Source organism: Notothenia rossii (assembly GCF_949606895.1).
Source record: "Notothenia rossii genome assembly, chromosome: 11".
NCBI lineage: Eukaryota > Metazoa > Chordata > Actinopteri > Perciformes > Nototheniidae > Notothenia > Notothenia rossii.
The window spans coordinates 27,743,299-27,768,452 of NC_136910.1; the positions used below are offsets into that span (position 1 = coordinate 27,743,299).

The window sequence follows — 25,154 nt, forward strand, 5'->3', positions numbered from 1 at the left end:
TTTTCACTGTTTGTGAATACTTTATTATATGAAAGTATAAAACGCAATATGCCGACATCTTCCAACACATTAAATGCATACAGTTTACTTTTTTCTTTAAACACATATGCACAACATGCATTACAGTTTAGACAACAAATGTAGATTTTAGACATTTTGAATTGCCTAACCATTCCTGTAACTGCATGCATTTTTGATGTAGCGGTCAACAAAGGTTGCTCATCCAGGATAGCTTAAAGGACAATTACATTTGAACAAATATGCATTTTAACAATCACAAGACTAATGCATAAAAAGTGCATAACAGTTTGGGCAAGCAAAATCTTTCCCATATAGAACCAGTTTTTACCAGCATAAGCTCGTAGACACAGTAGTAACAAAAAAAATATATAAAAATAAAATAAATAAAAGGCCTTTCTTCAGTTTCGGCAACCGTACAAAAGCGTTTGTAGCGTACTTCTGGCAGCCGCCAGTTTTTGAAAAAAGAAAATCCTGTAAGTTAGTTTCACAATATGACTTACAGGTCGTTTTTTTTACTTCAAAAAAAAAGAAATAAAAGTATAGATGAAAGGCACTAAATTTACGATTTAAAATCGGACACACAACAGTGTGCACAATTGATAACACTTGATAACACATTAACACCTCAGTAAGGTATTTGAGCTCTAAGCTCAACATTTCCCCAGAAAATGAAGGAAACATGTTTGGAGAAAAACTCCTGCACCTCCAAAAACCTGCAACAAAATCAAGTATATCTTGTGGTTTGAAGAATATTTGTCTCTCGATTGTCTCTTTAACCACACAAAGGCAAAAACACCCAAAGAGGCTTCAGTTTCAAGTCTTAACATTGTTCCTCCCTAGGCCATTTTTGGGTCCAGAAAGGGAATCAATTGTGATGCGTGTCATTACTGCGAGCTTTGAAGACTGCCATACAGATTTTGGACTTTGGGGGACATCTTGTGTTGATCAAGCTCCATGATGATTTTCTGGAGCACTTCGAAAGGAAAACGAAGGGGTTTGGGATAAGCTAGGTTAAGTGCATATAGCAAACCTAGAAGCAGGGCACAAGCTGAGGCAACTGAAGTCAGTCCATGCAACACCTTCACGCCCTCGATGACGATGCCCATGTCTTCAGGTGGCTCCTGCGGTCCTTCCCCGTCCCTTCGAATGACAAACACTGCCACAGTGAGATGCTCCAGGTCCCTTTGAACGTCCTCTGGTCCAGAGTCCTAAAGTACATGACACAAAACATCACTGTCATCACTTTGTACTTTTATTCACGCCTCACATTAAAAAGACAACTGCAAAATCACATCGACTTCATTTCACTGAATAGTGATATATGGATTGGAGCCTTTTAAAGGCTCAGCCACACATCTCATTATTGGCAAAGCCTGGTATCGTGAAAGGGTCAAAGTGTGTCTTGATGTTTTGCAGGACTCTAGACTAACCTTTTCACCAGTAGCTCTACGCAAGAATCACTACATATATTATAAATACAACATGTAGTCAATCCAACCAGGTTTCAGTAATTATAGTTGACAAAAATGTCTGTATGTTTTACAGGATTAATATGAGATGAGCAGACATGCAAATTGCTGTGGAAACTTACACGATATTCCTTGATCAGGTCATCTGCATCCTCGCCAAGGAAGAAGATGAGGGCTTTCAGGACACACTCCCTTCGAAGATGAATGTCCTCAGTCTAGGACAATAAAATCTTGATTAATTTAATCTTCAAAATCTCTGAAGACAGGTGTCCCTACTCCTAAAACTTAAAGGAATATTTTTAATTTTTAGCACTTTGCAAGGCAACAGAAACCTTCCCTTTAACTGTGCGTGCATTTTTAATGAAGTTAGGGGCATAGGTCGCTCATCCGGGTTATCTTGGCTCTAGCACTGGTAGCTATGGGGAACATGTAGCCTGCCTCCACTTACAGCAAGAAGATAAAACTAAACCAATCACCAAACACTTGTGCTCGTTTATTTACCACATTATGTTGCGCTCGTGATTTTTGGCACGTTGTGTCATTTTAGAACCACATACATACATACATACATACATACATACATACATACATACATACATACATACATACATACATACCGGTAGGAAAGAGCACAGCGGGCATACACAAACTCACGCAGATGGGCTTTTCAGTTTGTAAACAAGATGTTGGTGACTATATGGAGCAGAAGAGAGATTGCTGCGTAGATACAGAACTGTATGGATTTGAACCACAGAGGAGAAACTACATGTTTTGGAAGGAGAGCGGGAGAGGAGAGGCTGGTTAACAGCCTGGGGACGAGGAGAGAGTCATTAGCGGTGTCGATGTGGGGCTTGTCCACCTGCCGACAGCAAACCAGTGCCTTTGAGTACACCGGGAGCTGCCATCAATTGGAAGGTTTGATATATCAGGCGAGAGGACAGTACAACAGATTGTGTTAAAACAATCTGTTTATCAATAATCTGTCACTCAACCGGCAGTTATTGAAACTTTCCCACGTATCCACTCAGTACATCAGCCTCAGCCTCTCTCCTCACCAGCTCCCCTTCCAAAACATCTAGGTGCTCCTCTGCTTATTCTGGTTCAAATCTATACAGTTCTGGATCTTCACAGCAACCTCTCTTCTGCTCCTTATAGTCACTGACGTCTTGTTTACATCCCATGCGGTTTCCTACCAGTATGCATTTGGTTATAAAATAACACGTGCCAGAAATAACGAGCATAACATAACTTGGTAAATAAACAGAAGCGTTTAGTGAGTCGTTTAGTTCATCTTCTTGCTGCCAGCGGAGGCACGCTATTGATCCCCTTAGCTACCGGCGCTGGAGCTAAGCTAACCCGGATGATGCATCTTTAATAGATAGGGGTACTGTGACACCCTCTAAGCAACCAAGGAAACTTGTTACTTTTGATGCTCTAGATCAGTGGTCCCCAAACTACGGCCCGCGGGCCGGATACGGCCCGCCTCCACATTTGACCCGGCCCCTTGAACAATTTCCAATATCAGAGACGCATTACCTCCCCCCCTCCCCCCCCCCGCATTATTATTTTTTCAGTCGGGCCACGCGATCGAGACCAATGCACGCATAGAACTGGGTGAAGTGAGCCTCCCCGACTGAATCCCTGAAATGTTTCCTGATGTCAATAAAGCTCATTTGAATTGAATTATGACGCTAAAAAAATGTTGCTAACGACCTCACTGTCTTTGCCCTAATCATAAAACGTGAACCTACCCCCCCCCCCCCCAGAACGGAATAATGGCAAAAAGGTTAGGTAAGAGAAAAATTGATTCAGAATGCAGGGTATTTAACCTGCAGTGGACACACGATTATTTTTTTGTTCAATGCAAAGAAAAGGCTGTTTGTCTCATCTGTCAAGAGGCCGTGGCGGTATTCAAAGAATACAATCTGCGCCGACATTATGAATCCCATCACAAAGACAAGTATGATAGCTTGCGAGGCCAAATGCGAGCAGACAAACTAGCAAAGCTAAAAAGTGGACTGTTAGCTCAGCAGACTACATTTGTACGCCAAACTCAGCTGAACCATTCATCTGTTCGTGCCAGCCTCCGTGTTGCTCAACTGATAGCAAGCTGCGGTAAACCTTTCACTGAGGGAGAGTTTGTCAAGAAATGTCTGAATATTGTCGTGGAGGAGGTGTGTCCCGAGAAGAAAGATGTTTTTAATGCCGTGAGTCTGTCTTCGAGTACAATCACCAGACGCGTTGAAGAAATTGGGGGTAATGTATATGCCCAGCTGCAGCAGAAGACAAAAGAATTTGACTTTTTTTCATTAGCACTTGATGAGAGCACAGACGTGCAAGACACAGCGCAGCTTCTTATTTTTATTCGTGGAGTTAGCGCACATTTTGACATGTGCGAGGAGCTGGCAGCCCTCCAAAGTCTGAAAGGCACTACGACGGGGGAGGATATTTTCGGCAAAGTATGTCAAACCATCGAAGAGTTGGATCTGGACTGGGCAAAGCTTGCCAGCATCACGACTGACGGGGCTCCGAGTATGGTGGGCGCGACTCGGGGTCTGATAGGACGCATGAACCGGGAGATGGAAGAGCGGGGTCTCACCGCCCCGCTACAAGTGCACTGCCTAATTCACCAGCAAGCACTGTGCTGCAAAGTGTTGAAGTGGGATTCTGTCATGAAGGTGGTGGTATCATGCATAAACTTCATCAGAGCAAATGGACTTAAACACAGGCAGTTCCAACAATTCCTGTCTGACCTGGAGTCTGTGCACGGAGATGTATTATACTACACAGAGATCCGATGGCTGAGCCGCGGCAGAGTTTTGAGGCGTTTTTACGAGCTGCTACCTGAAATTAACGCATTTCTTCATTCAAAAGGCAAAACGGTCCCAGAGCTGATCGACCCAGAATGGAAATGGCACCTCGCATTTTTTACAGACGTGACAGAACTGCTGAACGGCCTTAACTTGCAGTTACAAGGCCAGGGGAAACTAATTTGCGACATGTATTCCCACATAAAAGCATTTGAGGTGAAACAAGCGCTGCTTTTGGAGCAAGTGAAAAAGCACAACTTCACCCATCTCCCTGCTACCCAAAAGCTTTCTGCAGAGAAACCAGCGGTCCCGTTCCCAGCTGAAAAGTGTGTGGAAGCACTAGAAATGCTGAAGGCGGAGTTCGGTGTGCGATTCCGTGAACTACATGTTCATGCAAAAGAAATCCGTCTTTTCCAGAACCCCTTTGTTGCCGACATCGATGAAGCCCAGCCTTCTTATCAGTTGGAGCTGGCCGAGTTACAGAGCTGTGATGTTCTGAAAGACTCATTCAAGCCCACCAGTCTCATTGACTTCTATGCCGCCCTCCCTCAAGACACGTACCCTAACATAAAAAAACACGCAATGAAGATGTCCACAGTTTTTGGCAGCACGTATATCTGCGAGCAAACCTTTTCACGCATGAAACACCTGAAAACTCAGAGGAGATCAAGATTGACAGATGAACATCTGCATCAGTGTTTGAGACTGGCTGTGACTAGAATGGAACCTGACATTGAACTTCTCACCAGCCAGATGCAGGCCCACAGTTCACACTGATGAACATACAGTACATAGGTAAGCTCACTATAAAAAATCCATCTCCACAACCATACTTGTATTGAAATGTATTGTGCTGTGTAGGTGCTGTATCACTTAGTTTGGTTTCTCAGCCTGCTTGCTTTGTGTTTTTCAGGGGGAAGTTGATGAGAGAGAGCAAACACTGGTGTCTACTAGGCTATAATACTGGAACTTACACAACTGGACTATAAGGAAAGAACACAAGAACTTTGAGAGACTGCTCATATGAGTCATTTAAGAGATTTTGCTGTGACAACTGAAGCTGAACTTTTACCAAGATTGTGCACAGCACAATAGAAGCATTGTTTCTGTGAAGAACCCAGAGAGGGTTATTTGGGTATTCATAATACTGTTATTACATATTTCCTGACTTTTTTTCTGTGAAGAACCCAGAGAGGGTTATTTGGGTATTCATAATACTGTTATTACATATTTCCTGACTCTTTTTCTGTGAAGAACCCAGAGAGGGTTATTTGGGTATTATTGATTTCATAATACTGTTATTACATATTTCCTGACTTTTTTTCTGTGAAGAACCCAGAGAGGGTTATTTGATTTTTATTGATTTCATAAATAGTGTTATTATATATTTCCTGAGTTAAATTTTTCTGTGAAGAACACAGAGGGGGTTATTTGATCTCAGAAAGGGTTATTCATATTTGCTTATGTGTGGCTTTTTGGAAAACAATAAATTCTTACATTTAGGCACCACTGCGATCGTCACACTTTTTCTGTTACAAACTGACCCGGCCCCCCATCAGAGAAGGGAAAAGTTATGTGGCCCTCACTGGAAAAAGTTTGGGGACCCCTGCTCTAGATGTACCTGGTCCAAAATGTCCATGATGTCAGCAGTCTTTCGGCGTGTTGCTCCACCTTTGGCACGGATGACTCTGATTAGCTGACTTGATTGGATGTCTAACTGGGCAAAGAACTTATCCTCAAGAGGAACAGCCATGAGCCTCAGGAACTCTGCATTGATCTAAAACAGATGACAATGAATAAATAAAAAGTACATGCAAATTACCTCACATACAATCTCAGTTTTAACAACGTAAACACTGAAGCCTGCATACACAACAGGCAAAATGTCAATGCAACGAAAAGTTTACTTGAATATGTAAATTCTGTCAATAAACTGTTCAATTTGTGTCATTTCAGTTCCATTGTTACCATACCTCTTTCTGATGGAACAGGGCAGGCCACCTGTCTTTAAAGTCTTCAATGCTGGGTTCTTGGTTGACCACCTCTTGTCGCCTGTAGGCAAACGTGCAAGCCATTTTGTTCGTGATTACCCTTTCATTGTTCCTCATCTTGACATCCGTCAGAAGTTCTATTCTCTCTTTTTCCATGCTGTCCTCAGTTTCTCCAGTAGGGAAGGATGGATAGAAGTTGGCTTCGGATCGTTTTGGCCTCTTCACCTTTTTAGCAGGGAAAGCATCTGACGTTGATTTCGATTTCAGGGAATTTACTGACAGCTCTGGACACCCCTGCACTTTGAGTTGAGTCCGGTAGTTCCCCATTTTGTACTTCAGTCGCTGTTTCCAGCCATAGCAGCCATTGAATGAGCCAGGCTCTTTTAAACAAGGGTGCTTTTTGATTAAGGCCTCTGCAACTGTGCAGAAATGTGCATCCTCCGGGTAGGCCTTATATTGGTAAATTTCTTCAACTACTCTATTCAAGATATCTGATTTCATTCTGGAGCTCAAGGTCAACAACTTGTTTCCAACCTGGCACTCAGAATTACCTTTCACTAACTGCAACTCTGTGTCGTAGGAAAATTGAGGAATTGGAAATTCTTCTGGCCACTGCTTGGTTCGAGATGACAGAGACTCGGGGGATGAAAGCAGTATAGTATCGTTTGATGCCAGTGAGACACAGTCATCCGACTCGGGTGAAACAGAAGCAGAGGATGCAGTGGCACTGATCAAGGTTGTTTGCTGGATCACCTTGATTGTCCCCAAATTCTGAAGTTCAGCAGTAGAGTTCAGATTGAAAAAGTCATTGCCAAAATCTTGGTCCATGTACTGCAGTTTCAAGCTGCACTTTAATCCGAATGTACTCCTTATCGTGCCGATAAGGTCATCTAGTGACTCTGGTATGCCATTGGGAAGTGTCAGTTTTTCAATGTTGTTGTCCCCCAAAATCACTTTAAGTCTGGCAGTCGTGGAATGAGCCATGGCAGTCTGAAAAGAGAGCAAAAGCACAATAAGGTGAGGCAAATCACTTTAAAAAATACTTAACTATCCCTTAAGGGCAATCAATAAAAAAACAAAAAACACCCACATGCAGTTAAAAGGTTCTCATAATTCATGTCCTGTAATTTACCTTCTGTAAGTGGACCACCTTTGGCTTGTATTGAGAACAAAATAAAACAACATTACATGGAGAGAGCTCACCCTTTAAACATGGATATATCTTTTCAATGTGACAAGACGCATCCCTCCAATTTTGTAGTCCGCCAGTGGGTATGTATCATGTAGTTCTTGTGGCTCAATAAGTTCCACTTCCTCGACTGGGGATGGTTTGAGATCAAAAGCTCTATAGTGTTCAATATACCATCCAATGAGCTTCTTCACAATGAAGATCAACTTGTCCTGCAGTATCACCATTTGGATGATTTCACTAAACTCTGGCAGTCCTCCCAGTGAGCCTTGGATCAAGATCATTCCACACTTGTAGTTTAGTCCATCATATGTCACGCTTTTGGCCAAGCCCACTGTGTCCATATCTGAAGACTTCCGTCTCAGAGCATTTGAAATGTCCTTGTTAAGAACATCGATGTGTACAGTGGAAACATTTGTCACTTCCAATAGAGGTCTGGTAAAGCTACATGCATGCAAATGATGGGCAATCTGATACTGATGTCTCTCTGAAAGGGAAAGTAGCACGTTTTTGAAGCACCTGATATTCCTGGCAACTCTTTTAAAAAAGCTATGCTTTGCTTCAAAACGCATCGTCCATAGGGAAACTAGTGGACCAAATTGATGGATCAAGTATGGGTAATGTTCTAAGAAATGGTGTTTTGGTTTAAGGGGACAGTCTGGGAAAACCTCTTGGAATCTAATTCGGTGCTCAGAGATCTTAAAATCAAGATATGCAATGGAGTCCTGGGATTGAATGGGACTGACTACTAAATCCACAATGTCCTTCAGGTCTGTTAAGATCTGCCAAGCTGGTTCCTCACAGGGAACTCTCCGCCCAATCAACAAAGGCAAAAATCTGATTAGACTCCAGTTCTCATGCGCATTTCCCCCAACAGTTTTTCTGGACCCAAAACTGAGAGGCACAGGATGAGGTCGATTAGTTTTGTCAGCCCACTTAAAGTTGAAAGATGATATTGCATCATTTAATGTAGATAATGTGGTATACTTTTTTTTAATGAATACACTCAGGCAAAGTGCAAGTTCAAAAGGAACAATACCTTCGAAAAGATCATGCACGATATCGGGAGGAAACCCAGAGGTAACGTCAAAATAGGAGAGGTGCTTTGATAAAATACACTCTGATTTCACACCATAATAATTGGGCAACCCATTTTCCTCAATTGTTCTTAAATGATCGGCATGAATGTCTTTGGTTCTCAAAGGAAAGACGCCGCTTCTAACTTCTTGAGTCTGGATGTCTGCTTTTTCTGCAGTGCAAAATCTGCATACATATGACCCTGAGAAATTCTCAACAAATCCAGCAATACCGTGTGCCCCAAGGTTGTCAGCAACCACACACTGAACTGTGCCTTTTATTGTTCTGCCCAACTTTGACACAAATATCCCTTTCTGTTCCAAAATGACAAGATCGTTAAGAAAAGGTTCTAACACTTTATCATAGCCATAGCACTTCAGATCAGTACTTTTAATTAAAGCTGCCAAATAGATGGAGGACAAAGCAGAGTTACAGCCCGGTGGTAAATTGCCCAGAATCCAATACAAACCACAGATTTTATGCTTCCTTCTGGATGTACCAAGGGGATTACATATTTCAAAATCGTCAATATATAATATCAAGGAAAGGCTTTCCTGTTTAGACAAAAGTCCATTTTCTTTGAACAAGGCACCATCAAAGAAAGATCTGTATATCTGTGCACAAGTTCCCTGTGATTCTTTATCTAAAGTATTCAAATTAACAGCCTGATCTAAGATTGTCTGGCAGTCAAGAATTTGTACCAAAGACTTTAAAATTGAAATATATTGGAATGACTTTCCATTCTTTTGGTCTAGTATATATTCCACTGGTTCCACTACATTAAAGTGTCTCTTATAGTAAGCCTTTCGCCTCCAAGCACTGGAAAGTGGGCCTTTATCTCCAATTGCTTTTTTAACAGGGTTTCTATCACAGAGTGCACTGGCTAGTTTTTTAACCACTGACTGGTCAAACTGGCAACCATTATCTTGTAATACTTGGTTAATAGTCTTTTGAGTGATTGGCAGAGAAAGAGAACCAATCAAATAGTTAAACTCCTGCAGAAGTTCATCTACCGCAGCATTTGACACAAGAAAGATGTTTTCTAACTTAAGAAGGACTGACGCAAGTTTAAGCTCGATATCCTTCTCCAAGTTCTCAGAAACCCCATCGACAAAAGCAGAATCTAAATTGTCATTGCTCTCTATACGTTCCCCATCTGAAATATCACTGGCAAGACTGGCAAAGGATTCTGTAACAGAATTAATACCAGGCTTAAAGATATTCCCCGTCCCAGAATGTTTCCTGTATTTATGGCTTTTGAAGTTCTCATATATATTGGTTTTATATTCGCAGTCTTGGAACACGCATGTAACAGTCTCCTTATTTTTAAGATGATTAAAGATGTGTTGAAAAAATTCCCTCTCAGTGCAGAGTTGATTATGAACACAAATATGGCATGTGAACGTTGATGCAGCTTTGTTGATAGTTTGTTGGGCAGGGTGATTCCTTGATAAATGACTTAGTAGGGCATTCCAAGTCTTGAATCTACATGTACAATTTAAATAGGTACATGGATATGAATGGCCCCGTCCATAGTGCCTATGATTCAGTTTGTAATGCTTGAGCAGCTCAGATCTTCTTCTTAACACAATCCCACAGTCCTTGCATCTCCACATGAAGCGGAAAACTGAAAAAAAAACAAAGAAACTGGCTTTATTGGGAGTTCCTTTGTAGGTTGAATTTTTAAGGAGATAGTGGTGGTGGAGCCAATTGTTTAAACACAACAGTCTGTTAATGTAGCCAGCCCTCTCAGAATAAACCTTAAGGCAGTTTCTCACACCAGGGGCCTCATTTATAGAAGATGGCGCACGCCACTCTAAGCACTTTTGGATTTATAAAAAACAAACTTGACGGGAGAATGTGCAGTTCTCCACGGACACTGATCCAGGCGTACGCACAGAAATTACAAATGGTGACGAAAACGCGAGAAACTACGTTTTTGTGTAAAATGTATACAAATATCACGTCATGTGTCAAACATAAGTTACTTTGCAAAAACGGATGAATCCATTCTTATGAATAAATAAAAACCCAATACATTTCACAGGGAATGACCAAAAAACAGGACTCAGCGATCATGAATACAAACATATCTTATTGCAAAAGAACAATTGAAATATGTTCTGAAATATTGAAACCATACCTGCATGTTATGGAATTTATTCTCATTAATATTAACATGAACAGCACATTACAAATTACGTTTACAATGATGCAGTTTTCGATGCCTCAGTCAGGCATATAGGTGTGCAGTTTCATATTTTTCACATATTGTGTTCATTTTTATGGCTTCATGTTCGTTTTATATGCGTCTTCAACGTGTACTTTTGTTCTAAAGCACGAACCGTTTTGAAAGTGGCTATACGTTCACAGTGTGTTCTGACAGCATTTGCCACGATCACCTTGAGTGATCATGGCAAATCCTGACCTTGCAGTCAGTGTAAACAAATACTAATTTGGGGTGTTTCACTGACAATTTATGGGCCTTACATGAAACTGCAAAGGTTGCGACACATTTAGAGTTGATTGTAATTTATGAAGTCAAACCAGCGTAGAGTGTCCACGTGTTATATAAATCTGAAATATATTGATGCACAAGAACTTTGGTGTTTCATCCGTATTCCACCTTTTGACTTGAATCATAAGCCCTTTTTTTAAATGAAGCCCCTGGAGTAGCCCCAGTTTCATTTTATAAATCACAATAAACTCGAAATGTGTAGCAGCCTTTGCAAACTTCATGCAACGGCCATAGTGCCCGTAAATAGTCATTGAAATGCTGCAAATTAATATTTATTCACACTGACTGCATAAAAGGTGATTGTTGTAAATGGTATGATAAATATGAAACTGCATTCCTATCTGACTGAGGCATCAAAGACAGCAACAGTGTAAATGTAGTTTGTAATAGCCTACCATTCACCTTAATATAATTGAGAATAAATGCCATAAATGCAGGTATTGTTTAAATATTACAGAACATATTTCAATGGTTATTTGGCAATAACATCTCTGTATTCACGATGCTGAATTGTTTTTTTTTTAAAGATTGACGAACAGTGCCTTAAGGGATAGGTTTACAGTTATCAAGTCTGTCTTAAGGGAAATACACACATGCCCATTGGAAGCAATTTGTGGCCATTTGATTGTTTTTTCTGTCAGTACAGGTTGTAAAGTGCTCACTTTCCCAAATAAATTTAAATATAAATCAACTGTTAAAAACTTTATCTTAAGCTAAAGCAAGACTTCAACGGTCTGAATTCATCAAATCCAATGTGGATATCTTCAAAATTATTATTATTTTTTTATCTCTGAGGCTCAGTTTTCATTACAGTCAGTTCAAATTCAGGCCTAGATAGGATTTCTTAAATAGTTTTTTCAGATTTAAGCTGCAATGGGTTACTAATTTGTGAGCATTAATACTACATTTTGCAAAACTATGAGTACATTAACAAAACACTGTCCTGTACACGCTGTCACATTAAAGCCAGAAAAAAATCACTGTCTTTAGCACTCTAATTCTGCAGTTTAACTTACCTTTGGGTAGTTTGATGAGTTGTGTCCAGGGCTGATGTAACCACCACCAATCAGGGAAAGAATCATGAAAAGCAAATTAAAAATGCATTAATATTAAGCAGTGTTTCCCACAGACCAGGTAGCAATGTGTGGTGGATTTGTTGGGGGGGGGGGGGGCGCGATTACCGGCTGGCGGAGTTGTTGGGGGGGGTGGGGGGGGACCATTTAATTTCGAAAATTAAATGGTCAGATATATACTGTTGTGTTAACATTTCATCGATTAAAAATGCGTTAGAACACGTCCATCTCGAAGACGAGTTCGTTCAGAATCAGCTGCTTATCGCAGGTCGACTGACTCGATCTCCTTCTCATACACTTACGTGTTTAATTTGCGTGTGTTTAGACAGATGGGCGCACACACACGCGCACCAAGCATCACCCGCATTCATTCATTCTTTTAAACACTTACTCACGGTAAAACTATTATATATATATATATATATATCATATATATATATGGTATAACTAAAGTAAATTGCGCCGGGCAGAAGATAGGGCCCTTCTTCTGTTTGGCGCACATGGCTAATTAGCATACGCGCACAGGACTGTCGGAATAGGAACACGTCGGACTGGCAGCATTACGGGGGCGCGATTACGGGCTGGCGGAGTTACATTTTTTACATGCTCTGCTGCTATTCCTTTTAGGAAGCTGCTATTATTATATCTGCTGCTATTCCTTTTAGGAATTCCTTTTAGGAATAGCAGCAGAGCAGTGTTGTTTAATAAGCGCCGGACTCACCACTGTGCGTTCATGAGAACGACGTGCACCCTCTCTCATCGCCTGTGTCTCACTAAATACGTTAACGGAGACGGCAGTAAAACACCCAAACGTCGTAACAGAACTGCGAGCGCGCAGCACAGTTGCAAACACATGTACGCTTAAATGTATCCGTGCTAATGTGCAAATAAGCAGCTTAACCAGTACACAGTATGACATACGTTAACTTAAGACTACTTTCAGTAACGGTATTACACCACGAGAGCCCCGCGTGCAAATTACTTGCACAAGTTACTCACCTAGCATTTACTCTCACAGTCCGGTAGTGTCCTCTAGCAAAATGCTAAATGAAATGCCACATTACCTTTAGCACACCAGTGGTTTAAACATATGGCTAACACATTTCACAAAATCAGTTAAATGCATCGAACATGTTAAAGTTAGCATGACTTAACTAGCTGGTCCGGTTCAGTTAGTTAACTAAAGTTAACCCTTAAGACGTACATTTGACCCATACAGGCAGAACATTTGTTATCTGACAATTTAAATGTGTAAAACATGACTTTGTCTGCATTAAACTTACCGTTTTTCAGAGTGACCTTGACCGCATGGACGATGAGATTGACGAGGAGAAAAAATGGCAGCTTCAGCTAGAAAAATCTTGCTGGAAAAGACGTTGACGTTCAACGTCTACGTCATGACGTTAGACAGGAAAACCTAATTGAAGCGCTTGCATTTGCATAAGAATAGCAGGTCAATGTAGTAAAGCACAATTTGAAGTTGATATAATACACAAAAGTACAGTGCCGTCGCTAAAGCAGAAATCTGAATCAGATTTATTCAAAAAAGTGCTTTACTTCAACTTTTCCAAAATATACTTTTTAGAGTGTATGTTGGGCAATTTGCACAATTAGCATAAGTTGCGTTAATTCAAATGAATGGCAATATAGCCTATGCTGACAATAGTAAAACTAAATTACTGGCCAATTTGCACAATATTGGTGTTGTTTTGGGGGTTATTGAGAATGATGATTCCATTTCTGACAGATGGGCTGTTTTTGACTGCCATGAGTAGTGTTGCAACCACTGGATATAGGGAGCACAAGATGAAAATGATTATCTCTACTGTGGACAATTCTTTTTTCAAATAAATAGGCAATCTTTCCAATCCAAATGATCCAGAGTCCCATAAATCTTCCAAATCAACCCAAAATGTATCAAAATCAGTCCAGAGAGAGTACAAATACTGGCATTTGCCGGTTAAAACTGCCGTTTTGGTTCCTGGAAAGGTCAGAAATGGATTCAGAATCCTCAAAAAAAAAAAAGCATCACTCAACAATTTTCCAAACTTAACTATTGTCAACATAAGCTACAATGGTAATTCATGCTAGTTAACGCAACTTATGCTAATTGTACAAATTGCCCAACATATCCAGGTTAGCATCTGGCATTTTATATGTGCTTGGGACCCTACAATACATTTCTAACATAAAACGTTTGGATATTCAACATTTCCGGGTTCACTATGCTGGCAACTAGACTATCACTGGCTTTTAAAGCTTTTAAAGTTACATAGAAGAAAAAAACAGTACCAAAAATGTTCGTTGCTATCTCCTTCATGTATTTCTCTTCCTATTTTCCAGGGTTGACTGTTCTGGTCGCCGGGTTGCCAGTTTGGATGTAGATGGAGTCATAAAGGTTCATCTTTTATCTTTTGGGATTTGACAAACCCAGCAAAGATAAAAACACATATTACCATTCATAAATTATTGAGCCCATAATAAGGTTTTCATTGTCCTCTTCCCCAGGTGTGGTCATTCAACCCCATCATGCAGACCAAAGCCACCATCATGTCCAAGTCTCCTCTGCTGTCTCTGGAGTGGGCCACCAAGCCGGACCGACTGGTAGGAGCAGAGCGGAGGACTGGGGTTACGTACTGTAACCCAGATTCTATGAGTGTAGGCGCAGCCCTCTAAGGCTATAGCTATTGGGTAATCCCCTGCGCATGCGCAGCACTGAAAGACTTGTAATCCACGCCCACCTATGACGTGGGCCCCACCTATGGACTCACTTCCGTATAAATAGGAAGTAGGCTCGACAATCTGCTCCTACACAAACAGCTTTTCTTCAGCTATTCGCGGAGCCAGTGGGGCCCGAAACTTAGAGGGCTGCACCTATACTCATAGAATCTGGGTTAGGAGAGAGGGCCTGACATCACTTTATCTAACACACTCAGTACAGAGTGCGTAAAACAGCTGAGCTGCCATCTCCTAGGATCCGGAGACATGATGGAGCCACAGAGAGAGCAGACTAATCACTCACCCTTTTAGCTGATGTCAGAGCCAAGAGCAGAGCTACTTTCGCTGACAAGAACTTCACGGGAACCTGATCTAAAGGTTGAAATGGGGCTTAACACTAAAGCCAAATCCCATTGAGGTGCTAAAGTGCGTGACACCGGTCTGAGTCTCTGTACTCCCCGTAGAAAGCGTTTTGTCAGAGGGTGACTAAACACCGTGCTGACCCCAAAACCTACGTGGCAAGATGAAATGGCAGCAGCATATGTTTTGACCGTGCTATAGGCCAGTTCCTGTCCAGCAACAGCTGGAGGACCGACAGCACGTGAGGCAGGGGGCACGTAACGGGGTCCAGGCTTTTCCCTACACGCCAACGCTGGAGCGCTGTCCATTTGGCTGTGTAAGATGCCCTGGTGGACGTGGCCCTGGCTCCCTGGATGGTACGTACAACACCTTGAGAGAGGCCAAGCCCCTCTAATGGCACTTTTCCACTGCAGCACGTAGCACGCTTTTTTTTCTTTTCCACTCGGGGTAGTTCCGACTCAAGGCTATCTTTTCACCTATTTTCTGGCCCTCCAAAATCGAGGTTCTTGGCTCTTCAATTGGGCTGAATATGCTAAGCTAGTGACGTAAACACTCTCGACTGCTGAATGGTCAGAGATAATCGCTGGCAAGGGGGCTACAACTACAACAAAATGAACATATTTTACCGTGATTTAATTGGAATACACGTTTCAAAATGATGCCGAAGTAACAACATACTGATACCGGTCTGCCGAAAAGACGTCAGGCGAAAAATCGTTTAAAATGCGTGTTTTCTGAATGGAGATCGGATCGATCAGGCTAAGCTAACGCAGTATATGCTCCGACCGTCCACACTCAAAACAACGGCCTACAGACATAAATAAACCAGCGACTGTATTCGCCATGACACAGACAGTCTGTGGTTTGTACTTGTTTAACTTTTTTCCAGTTTCTGAACAGATATGAGGAGCTCTGAGCTCTCCACTCTCTGCCCTGAGAGCCGCGCTCTCATTGTGGCCGAGTTTTATTCCACTCCCAGATAAACGATAATCTGGGAGGGAACAGGACAGCTCTTCTTCCAGTTTATAAATGAAACCCAGGCTTGACAGATGAGATAAGAGCTGTACCGTCTGTAAAGCGACTTCCTCCCTGGAGCGAGCCAGCCACAGCAGGTCGTCCAGGTAAAATAACACTCATCCCCATTCTGTGTAGCGGCTCCAGAGCCGTCGCCACACACTTTGAAAAAGTGTTTGATGTGTTTCGGGATGATGGTTACGTGGAAGTATGCATCCTTAAGGTCTATGGATGTGAACCAGGCTCCCTGGTGAACACTCCAGCACCTGTTTGATCGTCAGCATGTGAAAATGCCAATTCCTTGTTGGACACTGACAGATCGAGGATGGGTCTCATTCCCCCCGCCCAGTCTCTTTCGGGACCAGAATATAGCGGGAGTAAAAACCCCTGATTTTCTTCCCCTTGAGGAACCCTGGAAAAGGCCTTTTTTAACAGGAGTTCCTGCAGCTCTGAAAGGAGCGCGAGACACTGTTCATGGGATGACAGGATTGTTTCCTGTAACCCGTTGAACAGTGGGGGGGGAGAGGCAAACTGCATCCGCCTGCTCACCCATCTGTCCATCAGACACACGCGCTGCCACTCTGAGTAATACTTTGATATATCGCGGGCGTGCATGCTCTGGGTGTGCTGTGGTTGTCATGATGACAAACCACGCCAGAGCCCTCCACACGCTGCATTTCACACAGGCTCTCATTATGTCGCAGTTTAGGCTCATAAACCGGACATTGAGGCGCGTTCACGCTCAACGCCCCTGAGGGATGAGCGGAGGTGTGTGCAGTGCTGTCGACACGAGGTGTAATAATGGCACTCGTGGGCTCATTACCACCTTGTGTCGTACGTCTGGGACAGAGGAAAAATCAGAGCTGCCTAATAACCAATAGGTTTTAAAGACAGCCGGTTTATGCAGCGAGCCATGCTGGCTACTAACGACAGGTTTAGGGGTAGCCGGCTGAACCGGTGAGCATTGCTACTGATTATCATCCATCTGTCCATCGATCACACGCGCAGCCACTCTGAGTAATACTCTGAGTAATACTCAGCGGGTGATAGCGGGTGTACATGCTCTGGATGTGCTGTGGTAAGTCGCTTTGGATAAAAGCGTCAGCTAAATGCAATGTAATGTAATGGTGACGAGCCACGCCAGAGCCCTCACCGCCGTTGCCCGTGAAGCGACCCAAGGGGGGCCCGGACCGAAAAGGCTGCGAGGGGGCCTCCACACGCTGTATTGCACAGCGGCTCTCATCCTGTCGCTGTTTAGGAGAAGGCTCGTAAACCGGACATTGAGGCGCGTTCACGCTCAAACCCGCTAAGGAATGAGCGGAGGTGTGTGTAGGAGGCACATCTGGGACAGAGGAAAAAACCTGTGCTTAACCGACTGGTTATGAGGCAGCCAGCATTTTTTATGCAGCTTTTCTTATGTCATCCGGTGGAGAGCTTTCCTGAACCGGGGGAACGGGGAGATCTCTCCAGGCGGCTGCCTTTCCGATGATCTCCGGGAGTTCCTGGAGAATACCGCCTATCGACGGCAGAGCCGTGATGGCGGAGAGAGGGCTCTGGCGGCGTCAGCCCGGCAGCCGAACCTGGGTTGACACCGGGTCCCCGCCCTGTCTCCTCCAACTGGGGGAGAGGGAGGATGGGGGAACCACATGGTGATACGGGAATGGAAGGGAAGGAGTCGCCTGACTGCTGCCCGCCACTCGGATCCAATAAGTCAAGGGCTTCGTCCATGGAGTAAGACTCCTGGACTGTCCAATCATCCTCGGCCGCAGCAGCGAGAGCGTCCGCTCTCCGCTGTCTGTGGGCCAGAGAGAGACGGACACAATGACGGACACAATGAGTGCACGAAACCTGGGGAGTGAGAGCCGCTTTTGCGTGCTCCAATCCCAGGCAGGATTCACACTGTGAGTGTTCGGTCGTAACTCATAATGTATCCTGTTTGGCATGAAGGGCAATCCCGAACACAGCCCTGACTTACCTTAATAATTGGAACAAAGCTTTTTAGAAGAGGAATCTTTGCTTTTTAGTGTGCCTCACAGTGCTTCTGCAATGGAGTGCTGAAGAAAAATGGGAGCAGATTGTCGGGCCTACTTCCTATTTATACGGAAGTGAGTCCGTAGGTGGATTACAAGTCTTTCAGTGCTGCGCATGCACAGGGGATTGCCCAATTGCGATAGCCTTAGAGGGCGAAGCCTATACGAAGTAGAACAGCCAGCATTCCTCAGGGTTCAGTCTTAGATAAACTGCTCAGGAATTAATCTGATCACTAGAAGTGCTGTTAATTAATCACACAACACACTCCTAAATATACACAATACAAACAACTAAAAAGAAGAAAAACAAAGACTGACACACAATACGGCAAAAAGCATGTCAAAGGTAATGTGTGTGTGTGTGTGTGTGTGTGTGTGTGTGTGTGTGTGTGTGTGTGTGTGTGTGTGTGTGTGTGTGTGTGTGTGTGTGTGTGTGTGTGTGTGTGTGTGTGTGTGTGTGTGTGTGTGTGTGTGTGTGTGTGTGTGTGTGTGTGTGTGTGTGTGTGTGTGTGTGTGTGTGTGTGTGTGTGTGTGTGTGTGTGTGTGTTCAGTTGTTACTAGGCAGTGGAGTTGGCACAGTGCGGCTGTATGACACGGATGCCAAGAAGAATCTTTATGAGATGAACATTGATGAAACCCACCCACGGTAAACTGTCCCTTCAAAGGGGCTCTACTTTATTCTAGATTTTGCAAACGTATGTGTAGATTTTAAACAGAGTTTTGATGGTCTGGCCAACTCTTCTTCGGCGTGATGACCTTTAGTAGTCTCATTTAGCCACTTTGATTTGTCAAGTTTTACCAGGAGTGGTTGTGCAAAAGTGAGACACTGCATTTTCTCATGTAGCAATAATATAACTGTTTCATGGTGGTAAAGAATGTGTCCTCTGTCCTTCAGCATCCTGTCTCTAGCCTGCAGTCCCAGCGGCTCGTCGTTTGTCTGCTCTGCTGCAGCTCTCAGCGGAGGCTCCGCTCCTCGACTTCCTGTCCCTGTGTCTGGCCAGCTGCTGCTATGGGACACAAAGACTGTCAAACAACAGGTAACTACCAGCTCATTAGAAACAGTTTTTCAGCTAATAAGCTAGGGCTTGGGGAACCCAGGCTTTAGGGCCCTGTAGAGCTGACTAGTGTTGTCACGATACCAACATTTTTGTTTCAATACCGATATCAAGTCAAGAATTGCTGTTTCGATTTTCTTAAAAAAGGGGAACCCGTCTTAAATGTAATTGGTGTGCTTTATTTAAAACCTCATAACACAAACGTATGAACAATGAGAACAATAAATAAAACTAGAAAATGCATTTCCTTCTGAAAATGCGTGTGAATGCTGTAAACTGTGTTTACATTTGTTGCTGAATTTAGCTGAAAAAGCTGAATATGTTATACAGGTGCAAACAGACAGAAAGACGAAGTAAGGTCCCCCCCCCGACAGTCTAAGCCTATAGCAGCTAAACTAACGTGTTAGTGCACTCCCTTAGGATAGGTTGAGGGAAAAGGGTAGCAGGTAAGAAGTAAGAAACAGAGGTGGAGAGGCACACACAGGGAGAAAGGTCCCCACTTGAACCTTAATTGGAATTGGTTAGAGGCAAGGAGTAGGTCTGTAACTACGTTCCACACTCCCCAGCCGGGCAAGGCCTTCTCTGCAACCTGTTACCCTCTAATAGAACCTCGAGAGGTCAGAGAGGGGAAAGGTTTGGATAAAGTTTTAAATATAAGATCTAAGTTTTTAGGATTTAAGTGAAAGAGTAAAAATTAAATGTATAGGTGAAGAGGCACAACGTATCTACGACAATGCACTCTTATTAGATTATTTTATTTTATCACTATAAGCTTTATCAAAAAGTAAGGTCTTAAGCGTACTCTTAAAAACGGATAGGCTGTCTGCTGCCCGAACACAAACTGGAAGCTGATTCCACAAATGTGGAGCTTGATAAGAAAAGGCTCTGGCTCCCATTGTACTTTTAGAGACTCTAGGAACAACCAACAACCGTGCATTCTTGGAACGTAATGCCCTAGTATGACAGTAGGGTATAATGAGTTCTTTAAGGTAAGGTAGCGCCTGCCCATTAAGGGCTTTGTAGGCGAGAAGAAGAATTTTAAATTCTATCCTGTGTTCTATAGGGAGCCAGTGTAAGGCAGCCAGAACAGGAGTAATGTGGTCCCTTTTCCTAACTCTGGTTAGTACACGTGCTGCAGCATTTTGAATCAGCTGAAGTGACTTAACTGACTTCTTGGTACACCCTGATAATAAAGAGTTACAATAATCCAGCCTAGAAGTAACAAATGCATGGACTAGTTTCTCTGCATCGTTTTGAGGCTGATCCACATTTTTAAGTCCTTGAGGCAGTATTGAATTTTATTTAGATGATTGGATTCATCAGGCTTGATGGATAAATATAGTTGAGTATCATCCGCATAACAATGGAAATGTACAGATTCCTTATAATATTGCCTAGCGGAAGCATATATAGTGTGAACAAAATGGGTCCAAGCACTGAGCCCTGTGGCACTCCATGGCTAACTTTGGTTTGCATGGAAGATTCATCGTTGACACACACAAACTGAGTGCGTTCAGATAGATAGGACCTAAACCAGCCTAAAGCAGTTCCCTTTATGCGAACTAAGTGCTCTAGTCTTTGCAATAGGATATCATGGTCGATAGTATCAAATCACCGAGATTGAGCAAAATAAGAATAGAGACAAGTTCTTTGCCTGAGGCTATTAGAAGGTCATTTGTGACTTGAACCAGAGCTGTCTGTGCTATGATGTGTTCTAAAGCCAGACTGAAAATCTTCAAATAAATCATTGTTTTTTAATTAATCACACAACTGTTTTGCGACTTCTTTCTCAAGATTTTTTTAGATGAACGGAAGATTAGAAATAGGTCTATAATTGGCTAAAACCTCTGGATCGAGGTTGTGCTTTTTAAGAAGAGGTTTTATGACTGCTACTTTGAATGATTGTGGGACATAGCCTGATAATAAAAACATATTCATAATATTTAATAAAGAAGTGCTAATTAATGGAAAAACTTCCTTTAACAGCTTAGTTGGAATCGGGTCTAAGATACACATTGAGGGTTTAGAAGAAAGAATAATTTAATTTAATTGTTCGAGGATTATGGCTGAAAAGCATTGTAGTTTACTATCTAGTGTAATATTAGAACTTACTTTTCCGGGAGCTGTTGATAACACTATAATGGTCAAAGGCAAGAGGTCATTGATTTTGTTTCTAAGAGTAACAATTTTATCGTTAAAAAAGCACATAAAATCATTACTACTGAGTGCTATGGGAATAGAAGGCTCAATCGAGCTGTGGCTCTCTGTCAGCCTGGCTACAGTGCTGAAAAGAAATCTTGCATTATTCTTATTCTCATCTATTAATGAAGAGTAGTACGCTGCTCTCGCTTTACGCAGTGCTTTCTTAAATTCATTGAGAGTAATATGCCAAATTAAACAAGATTCTTCAAGTTTAGTGGAACGCCATATCCTTTCAAGTTGTCTCGACTTTTGCTTTATTTTGCGGGTTTCGGCATTATGCCATGGAGCTAGTCTATGTTGTTTTATTTTCTTCTTTTTTTAAACTGCCCCACCCCCTCGCACGCAGACGGGAGAGAGATCAAAAATACTAAAGATAATCATAGACGGATTTTGCAGTCTTTTTGCATGTTAGAAACTGAGTTGGCGACACTAAAACTGCAATATAATGTTTGTGTAGCAATAATACACATGACATATCTTTTTTACATGTCTCCTGTACCGATAAAAAGACCGCTAACGTCGGAGCTTAACGGTACCACGGTCTTTAATAATTCAGACCCGGGGCCCGTTTAATACCGGGGCTCGGTACCCATCCCTACTTTTGACTAATGGTTTGTATTGTAGTAACAGTATTTCAAAAGTTACCAAGAAATTGTCGGATAAAGCAGGATTATGCGGTTCGACTAATAGTTGCTCAATTTCAATACCATAAGTCAGAACAAGGTCGAGAGTGTGATTATAACAATGGGTTGGTTTATTTACACTCTGACGGAAACCAACATAATCTAATACAGAGTTAAATGCAACAGTAAGGCTATTTTTATCATCGTCAACATGAATATTAAACACCTACGATAATTACTTTATCTGTTTTAAGTACCAAAGTTGATAAAAACTCTGAGTCAATATGAGTGATATGGCTGGGTGGAGTGGCCTCATTTATGCTGACATATTCTTCATGTCTCCACCAAGTTTCAGTGAGACAGCATATATCAATATTATAATCTGATATTAAATCATTTACCAATATTGCTTTAGATCTTATGTTTAAGAGACCACATTTAACCTTCTTTTTTTTGTTGCACTGTAGTAGTTGTTACATTTACTTTTATTAAGTTATTATGTATGACACCTCTATTAGGTTTTACTTTCAATTGTCCTTGGGCGGACACACACACCGTTAATATTGGGTATTTTATTGGAGAGAGCGCAGAGAAACATGTAAAACTGCGACTCCTCCTCCTGGTCTCAACTCCAGTTTGTCATGGATTAAGTCCACAAAGCTCTGAAATGTTTGCTGAAATGAGATCTGCACCTTCCAAAGTAGGATGAATGCCGTCTCTCTTAATCAGACCAGGTTTTCCCCAGAAGGCTGTCCAATTATTTCCACATTGTTTGCTGGGCACCAACAAGACAACCAGCGCTGAAATGATGACATGCGGCTATACATGTCGTCATTGATCAGATTGGGGAGGGGACCAGAGAAGATTACGGTGTCCGACATTGTTTTAGCATATCTACACACCGACGCCACATTAACTTTGGTGCATTCTGATTGGCGTAAACCAACATCATTACCACCGACGTGAATAACAATCTTACTGTATATACGTTTATTTTTAGCCAGCAGTTTAAGATGCGCCTCAACGTCGCCCGCTCTGGCCCCCGGAAAGCATGTGACTGTGGAGGCTTCGGTCTCTAAATTCACGTATCTCATAATAGAGCTAGCAATAACCAGAGTTGGCTTCTCAGCGGGTGTCTCGCTGAGTTGAGAAAATCTGTTAGATAAGTGAACGGGTTGGTTTGGGGTTAGTTGAATAATAATAATAATAATAATAATTAAAACTGCGGTCGCACTTGTGCGCGCAGTGATGAGTGGGCCCTCGCGTCCGTGCGCCTGTCGGGGAGGGCAGCCGGTCGTCCCGGCGTCAAGCAGACGCGCGTGAGTCCTTGGAAATGAGCCGTTTGTCATTTCTCTAATTTTCGCATCCCAGATTCCCAGGTCCACCGGCAGCGACCCGGAAACGGATGTCGGCGCGCCGTCTCTAAGGAAAACAAATTTCTCTAAAGGCTCCTCGAGGATTGATTTTTGAGGAGGCTGTCTGGAGGTGCCTTAACCGAGGATACACTGATTTAGAGGAGAGAGGAGTCTCTCTGGAGGAGCTATAACCGAGGTTATAAAGATGTAGAGGAGAGAGGAGTGTCTCTGGAGGAGCTATAACCGAGGGTACACTGAAGTATTCTCCGGAGACGATTTCAGCCAACAGTGATGTTTAAATGAGGCGTGACGCATGGCTGGACTTATGTCAACGAAGCACAGCTCTGCAAACTGTTCTCGTTGTGATTATAAGTTATTCAAGATGATCAAATGTGCATCAGACTTTCTGCCCTTTACCGTTTGTTTACTCACTAATCACATCTCCCCTGGATGTAAGGGATATGTCTTCCTTATGGACAGAGTTAACATGTGATTTGTCCTGCAAATGTACAAATGTCCTCTCAATGGAAATGTTACATCCACTTCCAATGCAAAGTCCCTGTAGTAAATGTCCACAAAGTGTACACCAATGTTCCTAATATATGTTAGGGTATTTTTTTTAATACAACTGGTTTCATTCAGACGCGATGTTTACAGTGAGAACAGCAATAATATATGTAACAAGCCTACATTACACACTTTATTTGTATGCTTTAGTAGATATCTACAAGTAAACAGTAGATATTTTCATGAAACCATATAGTGCTTCACATAATAAAATAAACGAGGGCTGTAGCCTTATATACATGATATGCTTTAGGAGCTGTATGTGTGTGTTTTACATTCGGTAGGTGTCTGTTGTGAAGTGTATAGGTGTCTGTTGTAATTGAATTTACCGCCAGCAGAGCCGGTGTGTGGGTTAGGGGTAAGTACCCTAACCCTAAACAGTTATGAACATTTCTTTCTAAGCCCCGCCTTTTTGCAAACAGGTTTAGATTAATGACGGGCATATTTATCGACTGAACATGCTCATTTTCTACGGTAATGTGTCTGACCCTCCACCGATGCTGTATACTAAGTTTGGCGTTGAAAAACAAGAAATTGAAATTTAAGGTAATATTTCACTGTTTTTAACATTATGCTAATTTAAAAAAATGAAGTTGGCGGAGCTTTGGGGTTCAAGGAGACAATATGTAGAGTAGGTCCACCCAAATAAGTGTGCAAAATGTCAGGTCAATCGGAGTTACGGTGCCACTTTGTAAAGGTTCCCAAAAATGGAAATGTAGTAGTTTGGATTAATTTGTGACATGTAAATCGTCAAAAATTGTACATTCTCCGTTAGCTTACGAGCTCCCCGTTTGAGCTGGCAACTATTTTCTTCGCAATTTAGCATCATATTGGATAGGGGTTGAATTTGTCCTGGATTGGAATTTTTCCGATCATACCCCAAGGAGGAGTTTGCAAAAATGTCCTTAAAATGTCTGAAAAACGCAATTTTTTCAAAATGGCCGACTTTCTGGGGGGCGTGGCTAATGAAAAGCAATTTGAAATATGTGTGCAATTATAATAGCAATGTGTATACAGCGTTTCGTGAATATCGGAAAAACTATATGTGAGTAGTTTGTAATAATTTGTGACATGTAAATCGT

At 42.3% G+C, this 25,154-nt stretch overlaps 3 protein-coding genes across 6 annotated transcripts in view; 2 read left to right on the top strand and 1 right to left on the bottom strand.

Moving 5' to 3' along the window:
• On the bottom strand, window positions 1-14,435 carry LOC307023973 (uncharacterized protein). 4 transcript variants are annotated; one of them, XM_079657699.1, is made up of 6 exons: window positions 13,432-14,435; window positions 12,092-12,122; window positions 6,274-7,281; window positions 5,922-6,077; window positions 1,613-1,705; window positions 1-1,229 (listed from the first exon to the last, which is right to left on the bottom strand). In XM_079657699.1, the coding sequence occupies exons 3-6, from the start codon at window positions 7,273-7,275 to the stop codon at window positions 906-908; spliced, it is 1,575 nt and encodes a 524-aa protein (XP_079513825.1). In that variant the 5' UTR covers window positions 7,276-7,281; window positions 12,092-12,122; window positions 13,432-14,435; the 3' UTR covers window positions 1-905. The 4 variants fall into 4 exon arrangements, with proteins under 4 accessions (XP_079513825.1, XP_079513824.1, XP_079513822.1 ...); XM_079657698.1 differs by lacking the exon at window positions 12,092-12,122; XM_079657696.1 differs by lacking the exon at window positions 13,432-14,435 and having other exon boundaries at window positions 12,092-12,225.
• On the top strand, window positions 1,713-5,878 carry LOC307023971 (general transcription factor II-I repeat domain-containing protein 2-like). The gene is made up of 2 exons (XM_079657691.1): window positions 1,713-5,095; window positions 5,214-5,878. The coding sequence occupies exon 1, from the start codon at window positions 3,266-3,268 to the stop codon at window positions 5,075-5,077; it is 1,812 nt and encodes a 603-aa protein (XP_079513817.1). The 5' UTR covers window positions 1,713-3,265; the 3' UTR covers window positions 5,078-5,095; window positions 5,214-5,878.
• The window catches only part of wdr91 (WD repeat domain 91), a 25,730-nt gene continuing 7,465 nt past the window's right edge, over window positions 6,890-25,154 (top strand). Inside the window, exons 1-5 of the mRNA XM_079657716.1 lie at window positions 6,890-7,027; window positions 14,492-14,546; window positions 14,657-14,752; window positions 18,822-18,916; window positions 19,166-19,307. Coding sequence (XP_079513842.1) covers window positions 14,678-14,752; window positions 18,822-18,916; window positions 19,166-19,307 — 312 coding nt within the window. The 5' untranslated portion in view covers window positions 6,890-7,027; window positions 14,492-14,546; window positions 14,657-14,677. The remainder of the gene's footprint in view (window positions 7,028-14,491; window positions 14,547-14,656; window positions 14,753-18,821; window positions 18,917-19,165; window positions 19,308-25,154) is intronic.

What these genes read in the sequence shown, in the direction of transcription:
- LOC307023971 (XM_079657691.1), top strand. Translation starts at nt 3,266, where the DNA reads ATGGCAAAAAGGTTAGGTAAGAGAAAAATTGATTCAGAATGCAGGGTA.
- LOC307023973 (XM_079657696.1), bottom strand. Translation starts at nt 12,157, where the DNA reads ATGATTCTTTCCCTGATTGGTGGTGGTTACATCAGCCCTGGACACAAC. An exon ending in ACTCATCAAACTACCCAAAG is followed by an intron (nt 7,282 to 12,091) that starts GTAAGTTAAACT and finishes CTCTCTTTTCAG; the next exon opens with ACTGCCATGGCTCATTCCAC. An exon ending in CCCTGTTCCATCAGAAAGAG is followed by an intron (nt 6,078 to 6,273) that starts GTATGGTAACAA and finishes CATCTGTTTTAG; the next exon opens with ATCAATGCAGAGTTCCTGAG.